The 13,614-nt window shown below is 36.9% G+C and overlaps 1 protein-coding gene across 1 annotated transcript in view; it reads left to right on the top strand.

Annotated features, from left to right (window-relative positions):
* LOC107664509 (protein spinster homolog 2-like) overlaps positions 1–7,090 on the top strand; it is a 42,275-nt gene extending 35,185 nt beyond the window's left edge. Inside the window, exon 3 of the mRNA XM_016455095.1 lies at positions 6,810–7,090. Within this exon, the coding sequence (XP_016310581.1) occupies positions 6,810–7,090 (281 nt within the window). The remainder of the gene's footprint in view (positions 1–6,809) is intronic.
* Positions 7,091–13,614: the final 6,524 nt, after the last annotated feature.

The following is a 13,614-nucleotide window of genomic DNA, read 5'->3' as shown; positions in this document are numbered from 1 at the left end:
CCTGCAATAAACAGAAAAAAAAATATTTTTACACTCTTAAAAATAAAGGTTCTTTATTGGCATTGATGGCTCCATGAAGAACCTTGAACATCCATGGAACCTTTCAAATGCAGAAAACGTTCTTTAGTCGAAAAAGGTTCTTTAGATTTTTAAAATGTTCTTCAAAATGGTTCATTTAAGAACTGTTCACTGGTTCTTCAAATGGTTCCTCTATGGCATCACTGTAAAAACAACCTTTTGGAGCCTTTAGTTTATTTTAAAGAGTGTGTTTTATAAAGTGCTCATAAGAAATTTCAGTCCTGTCCATATCACAATCTCTCCTGCAACCTAACATTTACAAGTTAGTTCAGTTTTGCAGCAAATGATAAAGATCCTCTTGCCTTGTCTCTATAGGTGCAGTTTCACATTATACAATCTTCATGTAATGACGCATTCATGAAGCAAATGCATTTTTTCCCTGAACTAAGCCTTTTTAATCCGGGGTGTCCCTGACACTTTCTGGCTAATTATGATGTCTTCACTGAGCTCAGCCTTCCCCTTATTAACCTGTTGTATAACACTTTCCATCTCAATGCCAGCAATTTGCATGCAAAAGGTTTTAGAACACGTTCTAAACAAACTAGTGGCCCTGACGGCTTTGCTTTCAGAAAGTCAAAACTCTTTCTGTGCATCCAGCAGTGGAGTGGAGGTTGTGTTGCTCCCACCCTGAGGTGCTGTGTTTCTGTGCGTGTCCTCTCGGCCGATTCTGCTTAGACTAGCTAGTCACGATTTTTCACACCCACTCACACACTGTCCGAATGTCATCCAAAAGAAATGATTAGAGGAGAACAGAAGTCGTTATTGTCACACAGGTGAAGGCTTCATGGCTGAGCGTGTTTCTCCTTGACGGCGGGACAATGCTGGTTAAAGCTATGATAATTCTTGTAGACTGAGTCACAAACTGCACAGTGCAGTACAGGTATAGTCTTCTGTTGTCATAGTAACATTCTCTAATAAAGCTTTGGTCTTTGATCAAAGCAAGCATTAGTATCCTTCGATTCAGCCTACACAGACACTCAAACGCACGATTCATTGAATAAGATTTAATCTGATCTGTTAAATTAAAATGGCCGTTGATTGATATCGATTTGTCTTGATTCTAGGTGTCTCATTATTTTCTGAGGCTACTCCTACACTTATTACATCACTCACTCCTACTGCGATTGAAGGCTGAGTCACGAAGTAGAGGCGTTTTTGAACACTGCCAATGAAAGATATCCAAGCAATTAAATGCAGTGTGATGTCATTAGTTTAGTCATCCACAGCTATAGCCCACCACACATGACCCACTTCTGCCTGTTAAATCACACTCGCCCACACTGGCTCAAATCGCCATTGGCTGTATGGGGAAGGCCGAGTAGGAGCTCAGGAGTCAGGATGCTTCATTCATTTTGACAGAGCCCAAATATGTGTTGTCTAGAAGTGTAAAATCGCCTAATGAGCCTATTAAAGCAACTTTTGAAGAGCTTGACATTACAACACGTCAGCAGCGTAATGTTTCTACCCTGACTGATGTTTTTCTGTGATGTGATCTAAAGCAGATAATTACAGCATGTAATTTGCATAGGGCTGTAATTTGCATCAACAGAAGCAGGTTGGGTTTCTTTTTACAGCGATTCACAGGTAGCGGAATGCGAACTGGCATCTCTGCTATTTCATTACGGAGTTCTGTTGTCAAGCATCAACCGCAGATTCGAAACTGAGATGTTTCAGGCGTGTGGCATCTCAGGTACTGTGGGAAAAATCTGGTTGTTCCTTTAGTCAGTGTATAGTTAAAGAAAATTTGCGTTTAGGTCAGAGGTTTGGTATGTTGCAAACAATTAGACTTAAATAAGGTCGATACTAGATGTAGAATGCACTGAGAGTTCAGACAGAAATTCCACCTTACTGCATCACATGAAGCACATTCATTTTAAAACTGTTTTTTTATGCTTCTTTCCAGTGTACAGCAGTGTTTCCTAAAACGTAATACACACATAGTTTGAAGTCAGTAAGAGTTTTTGATGTTTTTGATAAAAGTGTCTAATGCTCAACAAGGCTGCATTTGGTAGATCAGAAATACAGTAATATTGTGAAATATAATTATAATTTAAAATAACTGTTTCTATTTTAATATAGTTCAAAATGTAATTTATTCCTGTGATGATAAATCTGAATTTGGATTCTTTTATGAACAATAGAACAGTATTTATTGGAAATAGATTTTTTAACAATATAAATGCCTTAACTGTCACTTTTGATCAGTTTAATGTGTCCTTGTTGTTTGAAAGTATTTCTTTAAAGAAAACAAACTCTTCTTCATTGATTAAAAAATAGCCACAAAATGATTATAACTTGCAGTTCAGTAAGTGAGTGAGATGTTGATTTAGTAACTTCTCTGTTTGATTCAGTTCAGTGAAAGATCTGTCAAACTGATCCAATCCAACTCCAAAAAGTTGTTTTTGAAAAGTTCTTTAAAATAATTGTCTCCTATGAGTCATTTGTTTGTGATCTTGATTTATGAAATAGAACCAGCTCATCAGTTAATGAATCAGAAAAGCATTGCAGGAAACAATGGTGTACAGTAGAATATGGTTTGATCTTATGGAATCATATAGGATACCAGTAAGAGTAATTTCAGATAATGTGATCTAAATGACTGTATTTGTCGATCCTTAAATAATTTCTCATTCAAGCAGCATTCATTCACCAGCCTTCATGCCATTCTATAGGCAACATTCACTCATATCTCCTGTGTGTCTATTATTAGTACAGTGTGAGTCTCACATGATACTGTAAGTCTGCTTGCCATAGACAAGTATTGACTCCCTACAATGAATCACTGTACCACAATTACTGAAACCATTTCTTCCACTGCAAACATAATACAAAGTTTGTGTAAAACCCAAAGAAATATTCCAGAAAAGGACTTTTCCGTGGACTCCAAGATGGTTTTCAATATGATAGGGTATATACAAATAACCTACTGTATATATTAAGCCAGAGCAGTTAGTCTCTTTGGTTCCTGTTGCTAAAAACAAAGCATGGAAAACAGCAAACCCGTTGTGAGGCTAACTATAGCAGTGGAATATAAAATTGAAGAACTAGTGGGATCCTGCATGACAAAGACGAAATATGAAGGGTCACCACGCTCTGACAGACGGGTTAAAGAAAGCAAGTAAGCAAGGGTAAAGGTGCAGTGTCTGTCAGAACTGTGACGGGATGTAATCCATCTTTATATCATCTTTTATCCCTCAAAGAAAAAAAAATAAGGAGGATAACAGAGGAGTGTGAGTGTGTGCACTCATTTATCTGGGAGCTTTTCTGACAGTTTCAAGACAGCATGAATTTTAAATAGAAGGCAAGTAGCGGTGAATGACAGCGGAACATTGCGCTCTAAATGAGAGTGAATCTAGAATGACATTTACAGGCGGTGAATCAGCCGCTTGAAACACATTACACAGTTGCTCATGTTTTCTTAATAAATCACCTCAGAAAAACACCATTGGAGGTCACATAAAGCAGCGTACTTGCTTTAAGTCGAAAATTCCCACAGTAGTCACCTGGACGGACAGGTGAGGTGTGTGACATGCCTCAAGGCATCTAAGAAATACCATTATGAGGAAGTATGTTCATGCTTCAGGGGAATAACTTCAGGTCAGAGCTCCTGGCAGAGGGCAAACTACAGAAAAAAACCTCTTCAGTCAAACATTTGAATAAAAATTAGGAAATTTTAACAAAGAATTTAATAGTAATTAAATGAACTTAGTAAAGTAATGAAATTACATAGAAATTAAGAAATAAAAATAAATAAATAATAAAAATGAATAATAGTTATTCTTATAAAAAAAATGCTATGAAGGCAAACGGTTGATTGGAATAATGGTCAAAATACAGTATACAGTTCATTGGTCATTACAGAACAAAATTTGGCTGCAAAATGGTGAGGATGGCCAATCAAAATGAAGTATTCTGGAGAGCTACAAAAGAGCTTTTAATATAGTTTATTTCAGCATGAAGATGTATGCCTAATGTTTTGGTTTGAACAACAGTGCAATAGTATTTTTTTTACTAAAACATGCAGGAAAAAAGCTTAAAGTGTGTACTTGCTCTTTAAGCTTGTCTACTTTGTTTCTCATTTGTAAATCGCTCTGAATCGGCATCTACTAGATGACTAAATGTAAATGTCTAGTCTTTGTCCCTCTGTCAGGAATCTGTCCTTAACGTGAAACTCACCCTATTAAGAAAGAACATCCTGATCTGTCTAGCATGCTAATTCAGAGCAAAGAGTTCATCAGGGAAAGCTGAGGCATGAATATTTCAGGAGCCGTTCACTGCACACATTTTGTGTGTTTGGTGCTGGTCCATATGTTCACTGTCTCTGTCTCACAGTCACACAGAAACACACAGGTGTTTCTATATATGATGTGATGAACACAGACAAGAAGTGAGGTCATTAACAGAGGAATTAGCAGAGGACATGGCTCAGACAGCTCTGAATAATGGGGGAGATCAGCATCTCAGAAAGAAGGAGAGGTGTTGATTGCTTTAGTTGAGCTGTGCTTAGATGGATCATAGCATGTGGGATTTCTGTTCATTCAGTATATCATCTATGAAAATGTATCCTCTGATTAAATGCACATTACAGACATTCATTTCAATTAGTTTTTTTCTTTTTTCTTTCCTTAGTAGTAACCATTTCTAATAACATATGAAATAGTTAAAAAACCTGAAAAAAAAGTTTACAGTTACATAAATATCAGCATAACTGTTTTCAACCATAATGATAATAAAAAATATTTATTGAGGAGCAAATCAGCTCATAGAATGATTTCTGAAGGAGCATGTGACACTGAAGACTGGAGTAATGACTGTTTTGCCATCACAGAAATAAATTCCATTTGAAAAAATATTCAAATAGAAAACATTCTTTTAATTTTACAACATTTAAAAATATTACTGCCCCGAAACTTTTGAACGGTAATGTATGTATAGAAAAAAAAAACATTTGAAAACCTTATCTCTTATACACAATGTGTGGTAACAACAATTCAAGTAGTTGATATAAAAGTACTGTGTTGATGTGTTGTACTTCGTGACAGAGAAATTTCATGCAAAGAGTTTCATTACGAGACTTTTTGCTTGTCATTAAACAACAAAGTGATGTTTTGATCCTCCTGTGTCTTCTGTTTTGAGACATTGTTGCACAACAGAGCACCAGTTTTGCTATCATCTCATCCTACAGCATCCTCTTTATCAAATCATACTTATGTTTTTGTAATCAAGTCCAGCATTGACTCATTTAAAGCACACACACATAGTTAACTCACTTTTGTTTTGCATTTACTCAACATTGAGCGTCCTGAAATCTTTTTCATTTTTGGAACGATTTTCAAAGGCAGCCTAATTACGAACACTAAGCGAGAGAACTCAGGGATGAAATAGCAGATCATTTAGCATGTGCTGCTGTAATTTGTAGAGATTCAAGCGTGTGGAGAGAGTTCTGATTTCCCAGCAGGCTTGGTGTAGGCTCCGTACTTGCTTCTGGAGTGGATATACTCAAGTCAGGTCGGGCTTTGGCTTGAACTAGCAGCCAAGGATAACACAGGGCAATGTTTCCGGTGGCTTCAGCAAATTCAGCCTTCCGCAAAAATGGGGAGTTATTAAATATCCAAACATGGCCATTGATCAAGGGTGGAAGATGGCTGAAACTTCAGCCCAGACTCAACACAGCACAAAGGAGGATGTAAATGTATTATAGATCATGGCACTTGCAGTGCATTTCTCCTCATCTGTAAGCTTGCAAACACATCCTCACATTGCATAACACAAACACAACCACTTCAGTGTTTGTGCAGATGGCAAAAAATCCTCAAAATCTACAGCTCTGAAGTTTTCATATAAGCATTAGTATCTTGTGCCATCTATGCAAACTCATTATGAAAACACTTCAAATGTAACTTCCTTCAAACCCAACTGGAGTTGTTGCGTATGCAACTGCAGGATTAAGAAACTTGCGACATTATTACGGTATCTGGGCACCTTTACAGGAATTATTTACATTAGCTACATACAAGTTTGCTTTATTTGCTGAAGATGCCAATTTTCAACTGTTAATAAAGTACTTTCTATAAGCATGCAGGTGCATAGTATATATAGTATATAATACAAAAGAATAGAATCTGGGCATACCACACAAATTGAGGACCTTATTGGAGTGCGTCATGCAGATATCTAAACATAGATGTAGTGGGAAAAAAATGGAAAAACTGACATTGAACAAAAAATAAATAAATAAAGAATAATAAAAAAAAATGTAACCTATGAAAAAGACAAAAAACCCCCGATCAGAATTAAACTATAAAACAGAATAAAAAAATATAGAAACTGAAAGATGCAGGTAGCACCCTAATCAATTATGTGAATTATGACAGCATTAAGCAAATGTACAGTAATGGAAAACTGCTTGGTTAAAGCAATCTTGTGATAAGAACAACTCTTGTGAGTATAGGTTTTGTCTGGCTATTAGTTAATGTGCAGTCATTCATAAGGGGATTGTGGTAGGAAGTGAATTAGGGAAACAGAAAGGGAATCTTAAAGCTTCCTCCTCATTTTAAAGAATAAGGATGTGGATTGACATGGTATCACTTTTTAGTTTTCATCCGCATAAGTGGGCCATTTTTTTAGAACTTACAATGTCATTTTGATCTTGACTGCAAGGAAATGCTACCAAGTATGAGAGAAATGTGAAAATGAAAGTTAAATGTGTCTGTCTCTGTTTTTCTTTCCAGTTTTCATCTGCAGTTTCATGATAGCCGCACCCATTTTTGGTTACCTGGGGGACCGATTCAACAGAAAGATCATTCTGAGCTGTGGAATCTTCTTCTGGTCCTTTGTGACGCTGCTAAGCTCCTTTATTACCAAAGATGTAAGTGTCATACTCTCTTTCTCCTCTACAAGCAGCAGCTTAAACCTTGCTCAGAACCTCTTAAAGGAATCATGTCAATGTGATTATCATTTTAGAAGAATCTTAAAATACAAATGTAGTTTGTTTTTGCTCAGAAAGCGCTAGGTTGGTTCTTGCCGTGCTAGTTGGGTATTTTTAGAAGCAGAACAGCAACCCAGCCCAGCAGTAGCATCTCTAAAGCTCATTCAGTTTCTGGCTCATTTGAGAGCACTTTGAAACTAGAGTCATTCAGCATCGCAGGACTCATTTTACATATAATGAAAAACTCAGTGTACTTTATTATTTAGATGTCTCTCGCTCTTGCTCTCTCTTCCGCACTTTGCTTTTTTCCTTTCCCTTTTACAAAGATGAAATGATTAAATGACATGCTCACTTAGCATAACACTAGGCCTGTCTCAGAAGACCTCTTGTTACAGCTCTACTGCTGTTCGTCATCCTCTTTGTCTGCTGTCTATATCTTATTCTCTGTTTTATCCAGGCCTCACTCACTCATGTCATTAAGAGTCACAAAAGCCGCTAAAATTACAAATCAAAACAGCATTTGTTGCCACTGGTAGTTAAGACTTGACAACAATCAAGTTGTTGAACCAAGCTACATCGTGAATATATCAATTAATCAGAAGTCAAACACACCACTTTCTATGCAAATTAGGCCGATAATAACAGATTGTGCCTTATTCACAAAAACCAAGGCCTAGTTGCCTGCTGTAGTTAACATTGCACTGTACGTAAATGTGATACACAATATATATATATATCTATGTGTGTGTGACCCTCGACCACAAAACCAGTCATAAGGGTCAATTTTTCGAAATTGAGATTTATACATCATATGAAAGCTGAATAAATAAGCTTTCCATTGATCTATGGTTTGTTAGGATAGGACAACATTTGGCCAAGATGCAACTATTTGAAAATCTGGAATCTGAGGGTGCAAACAAATCTAAATATTGAGAAAATCGCCTTTAAAGTTGTCCGAATGAAGTCCTTAGCAATGCATATTACTAATAATAATACATTTTTGATATATTTACGGTAGGAAATTTACAAAATATATTCATGGAACATGATCTTTACTTAATATCCTAATGATTTTTGGCATAAAAGAAAAATAATAATTTAATAACGATAATTTTGACCCATACAATGTATTTTTGGCTATTGCTAAAAACATACCCGTGCTACTTAAGACTTATATATATATATTGTTTTTTTATTATTATTATTATTATTTTTTGCTCATGCACACTTTGGCTATTAATCATTAATAAGTGCTTTACAAAGCAATTTTACAAATAAATTAATTATTATTTTGAATTATTAATTTTCCTGACATTATGTTAATCATTTATTTTGGCTTTAGTACTGCAAAGTGACAACATAAATACCAATAAATTACATTTTAAACAACATTTTGTCTTTATAATATCATAGTATAAATGGAACTTATATTTACTTTAGCCATCAGAACTATAGTTACAGATAATATAAAACGAACAGAAAATCTGTTTGACATACAGGCAGTATCTAAACTTCTTCTTTAAAATGTATGTGAACAGGTCAATAAACCTATGAGAGGAAGTGAGACAACAGTAAAGCCAAACTGAGTAAGGCAGGCCAAAAAAACATTAAGATTAAATTGATGCTTATTATCTAGAATCCCTTACAGACCATCTCAATCAAATCGTATGTGTGTGTGTGGGGCCGGTCTCCAGGGAGGTTATTGCTACAGAGATAGAGAGTGGCAGCTAATTAAAAGGCCACGTTAATGAGAGGAAGACTGCGAAATGAAAACGAAGGAATGTTCCTTGTGGCTATGATAACTGATTTTAGTGATATCTAGTGTGTATGTGTGTGCAGTTTGCTTCCCGTTAGCCTTTTTTGTTTTGTCAGTGAGCATGTGGAGACTGCATTTATATCTATAAAATGTGTGTGTGTGTGTGGTCAGAGTATGCCGGCCAAACGAAATTCATGATGTGCGTGTTTTGGGGTGAAAGAAGAAAAGGTTGTAAAAAACAAACAGTCAGTCATCCACTTTCCCTCTTCGCCATCCCTCTATTCTCTTATTCCCTCACAGCACTTCTGTCAATAAACAACTAGTACATAGCTTTTGTCATTTTTGAGCAGAGTCATTAAAAGGACCCAATTGTCATATTTACAATCCATTTTGCAACAATAAATAAACAGAGAATTGTGAGAGCTCTAAAAAAAACCTATTAGAATAAATGCCAATTTAGTTGCAGTGAAAAAACCCACAATGATGTTGAGCGATGAGAGAAACCGTTCTTATCTTATTCAGCTATTTACAATGATAGACATTTATTTGCAGCTAAATCAGTAATAAAATCACTCATTTCAAATAAACCTTGCAATATAACATTAATATCAGATGTGTAAACATTTAAAGGAAATATTGATTCCTAATAGCCAAACAAATCCATTTTCCACCTATGTTCAAGTGTCCATGCTTACCTCTAATCCCACCAGAGCTTGCAATAAACTAAATACACAGGGAGTCCAGGCGATTTAATTTTGCTTAAGCAATTTAATTGAAGGTGTGCAGATGTTCATTAGCGATGATTTTACAATAGCACTTTAGCATTGTTAGTCATATAATACAATCTGATATCCAACTTGGTCATTTTATTGCTATTTAACCAGCCATGGATGAGAACTGTAATGTAAATGAAGACATTTCGTGTCAGGTTAGGTGAACTGCAGCTGAAGGGAACAGCTTCTGACAGCCAGATAATCTCAGATACCATCTCAACTCAGTACAGGTCAGTTGTGGAGAATTGAGTTCAGCGTTTTGTGTGGTCACTGCCTCAGATGGGCCAAATAGACAATGATATTCAAAATCTGCTGCTGCTGTGAAAGACTTTAAGCTGACCTATTACAGTCACTTAACACGGGCATTTTCTTTTGCTCACTGAGCTGGAAAAAGACTAGAGAGAAAAGGGGAAAAATAAAAAGAGGAAATGTGATAAAAAATTCATGACTGTACGTGTGCAGCATTTTTAGCTGTATTACGTTCACATACAACATCTTGCAGTTTAATTGTTAGTCTGATGTGGAAGACAAACAACAACACGAAATGCTAGTGCACAAACTAGAGTTTTATACATGCATTCGAATAACACCCACTGAACTGAGGAAAAGAAATATCTGAACACAGCAGCTGTCACCAAAAGACCTGTTCTGAGGGCTAGTAATAGTATCGATGAGAGACTGAACGCAGTTAGAGGAAAGGACGAGATGGAAAAATAGGAGAGTTGAGGTATTTGCAAGCTAACTGGGTTCGGCCCTAACAAACGATCGACAGTACGAACAATAAGAGGTGAAAGACTAGAGCGCTACAGTGTGCCGCCTCACTTCCTGTCTAGCGCACTGTTTATCTGCAGTCAAGTTGTTACTGTTTCCAGGAAGTGACTTCAGCCATGAGAGAAATGTTTGGCAGGAAATTTGAGTCCTCTTATGGGCATGGAAAATATTTTAGTTACTAATAAACATGGAGATACAGAGTAATACTGACAACTTGTGTACAAAAATGTACAGACATATAAAAATGGTAGCACCACATCGCGCACGCCTGAAATTAATATCTAAAACCTCTCATCCAATCAAGAACATCAGTAAGGTCCCAAGTGGCCATTTTGATGAATAAACAATTAAGTTTAGATGGTTAATTAAATAAGTTTAATTAATGGGTTCTTGACATTGAATGAGGTCCAGTGGACACTCATGTTGAGAGCCATATGTATTAACTGATAAGATCCTATTGTCTGATAGGCCAGGTCAGACTGGTCCATCAGTGGGATATGCCAGGGGCAGTCAAAGATAAACAATGTGGTTTACCTGCTGAGCGACAGCCTGGCGCGAGTGTCTGGGAACACAGGAAGTGGGTACGAGGTTAAATGCTGGGAGGGGCGCTCCAAATTTAAACAGAAAGATTAAAACGCTGCAGTTATTCCATGGCCTGATGTGCAATAAAAAAAATTAACAACCTCCAAATACAAGAGACTACTGTTCCGAACCACTCTGTTCATATATAGTATTCCTTAATAAATGTAAAATACCATTTAAAAGGTGGGGTCAGTAATTTTTTAAAATGTTTTTCAAAGTATGTTCACGAAGGCTACATTTGATTAAAATACAAAAAACAGTATTATTGTAAAATATTATTACAAATAAAAATAACTGTTTTCTATTTTATATTGTTTTAACATTTAATTTATACCTGTGACGCAAAGCTGAATTTTCAGCAGCCATTACTCCAGTCTTCAGTGTCACAAGATCCTTGAGAAAACATTCTAATATCTGACCCCAAGCTTTTGAACAGTAGTGTATGTTATTAATCAATACTGTATGTGTCTTTCTCACACTATGACCATATTTACACCTGATCAGGTGAGGCATTTTAACCTGGTTGTAACTTGAGTTCACACAGCTTGAATGCTGCTGTCATTAAAACAAAGACTTGCAAATACTTCTAGTTTCTATGGCTTCCTCACACCTTCACTAGTGCACTAGTGACAACACTGTTATAAAACCTTAAAATAGCAAAAACTTTTCTTTTCACTTTCTTTTGCTTCAGCGTGAGAGGGTTGGTAACAGGTGTACAAACATGGAATGGAGAGTGAGAATGAGAATAACAATGAATCAGAATACTGTGGAACTGAAATAGAGAGCTGATGGAAAGAAAAACAGCGAGACACCCGATCAACTTTTTTTTAACAGACTATGACCAAGAGAAGAAAACAATTCATACAATGCCCGATGAATGGCGGCTTAGTCAAATAACATCCAGTGATAGTCTCAAACCAGATAATCTGCATACAGATAGCATACAGAAAGAATATTTCACATGTGCTTCATCCACACCGAAATCATAACACGGCAATTATGAACTTCATCAGACTGTAAACAGGATGTAGAGCTGAGAGAGTTTGGTCTATGTCTGAAGAGATATGACTCACAGATTCTTCAGATACCGACAGAGTTGAAATTATCCCACCTTGAGTGGCCGTCTTCCTCTTTTCCTTATATCACTCTGTCAGGCAGTCTTGCCTTTAGAAGGACTTAAAGGAAAGTTCATGAGACACATGCACTCTGAAACCATATCCTACAACCTCAGACAGAGATTCTCAGAATTAGGTCACCCGAACGTTTGATGTTCGTATTCCACCACAGTCCCCAAATCCAAAAACCCAAGCGACACTGTCTGGGAAGCTGGCGTCTCTCCCCAGTCATCTCCCTTTCTCTTTCCCTCGGAGCTGATCTGTCATTGTAAGCCCCTGAGTAATGCTAAGTGGTTGACTCTCTTACATAGCCAGAGGTGATGTTCAGTGTAAAGCCATTATCAGCGGCATTAGTATGCATGCTGAGTTCAGCCAGCCTACTCAGAGCATGAAAGTTTTAGGGTGTATGACACAGCTTTGGTGGGGAAGACAAATCGGGAAAAGAAGACAGACCAAGTCAATGAGGCAGACACATGGCAAAACAGCTTTTAAAAACTGCTAAAACCAGTTTAAGATGGTCAGGCTAGTCTGGTTTGCTGGTTTTAGAGGGGTTTTGGGCACTTGTCAACTGGTCAGGTTGGGAGACCAGCTGGCTGACCATCTACACTAGATGAAAACCAGTTGGGGCTGGCTGCTAGATCAGCTACTCCAGCTCAAAAACAGCTTGGGCAGGATGAAAGACAAGCTAGACCAGCTAAGACCAGTGTTATTTTAACACAAAACTATATTAGTTGCCATGAAATGTTGCGTAAACACTGAGAATCTCCCCTTAAAGGTTGCTTAACACTGTGGCCTGAATATCTCTAGTACAACTCCCTTCTGACCATACTTGTATTATAATGAGTCCTCTCAGTCAAAGTCAAATAAGGCCACTTCTATTCAGAGTTCAATATAAGGCTTTAAACGATATAAAGTCTGTTGCATTCAGTGGGTTAAACAGTTGCTTGTAAGAGTTGTTAGATCCAAACCCAATACTAAAAGAATAAGAGCGACAGGCGCTGCGTACTTGTTTAATTGGCATGTAAAGCAGGAAAAGGGAGCAGTTTTCACAGTTACTGCTGAGAAACAATGGGCTGTGGCATTTCTGAGTCACTAATAGAAAAAAGTTATGCTGCATAAGAAAACAAAAAATTCTATCAGGTCACACTCATTCTTTTAACAAAAAAAACAATCAGGTCAGAACTAAATGGAAGGGCCAAACCGGACTGGGAATCTCGTAAGTGTTTATGATAAGAACTGAAGCCTGATGAGAAAATATTTTAGAGACTGTTTGTCTTTCCTATGGACAGAAGAACCCAGTGCACTGATAATGCCATCTATCTGGTGTTATGTTTGAGAACCCCTAAGCTTGCTCAACGTTTGCCACCTTATCTTAAATATTAAAGACTGGTCACGAACTGTACCCTCAAAATCACCTGGTTTTGCAACCGCTTGTGCCTTTGTTAAAAATAGTGATGACTTTGAAAATATTTATAATAAGGCAGACCTGTAGGTAGACCTGGCTGCTCAGTTGTCTAGTTTGGGTCACACGAACTCACACAATCTTGGGTTAAATATTGCTCAATAAAGGACGCAAGAAAAGAATAACAATTTATAGTATAATAAAAATCA

The sequence above is a fragment of the Sinocyclocheilus anshuiensis genome, unplaced genomic scaffold, assembly GCF_001515605.1.
Source record: "Sinocyclocheilus anshuiensis isolate Anshui unplaced genomic scaffold, SAMN03320099.WGS_v1.1 scaffold403, whole genome shotgun sequence".
In the NCBI taxonomy this organism is placed as follows: domain Eukaryota; kingdom Metazoa; phylum Chordata; class Actinopteri; order Cypriniformes; family Cyprinidae; genus Sinocyclocheilus; species Sinocyclocheilus anshuiensis.
The sequence above is the reverse complement of the archived record's forward strand: the minus strand, read 5'-3'. Positions and strand labels throughout refer to the sequence as shown.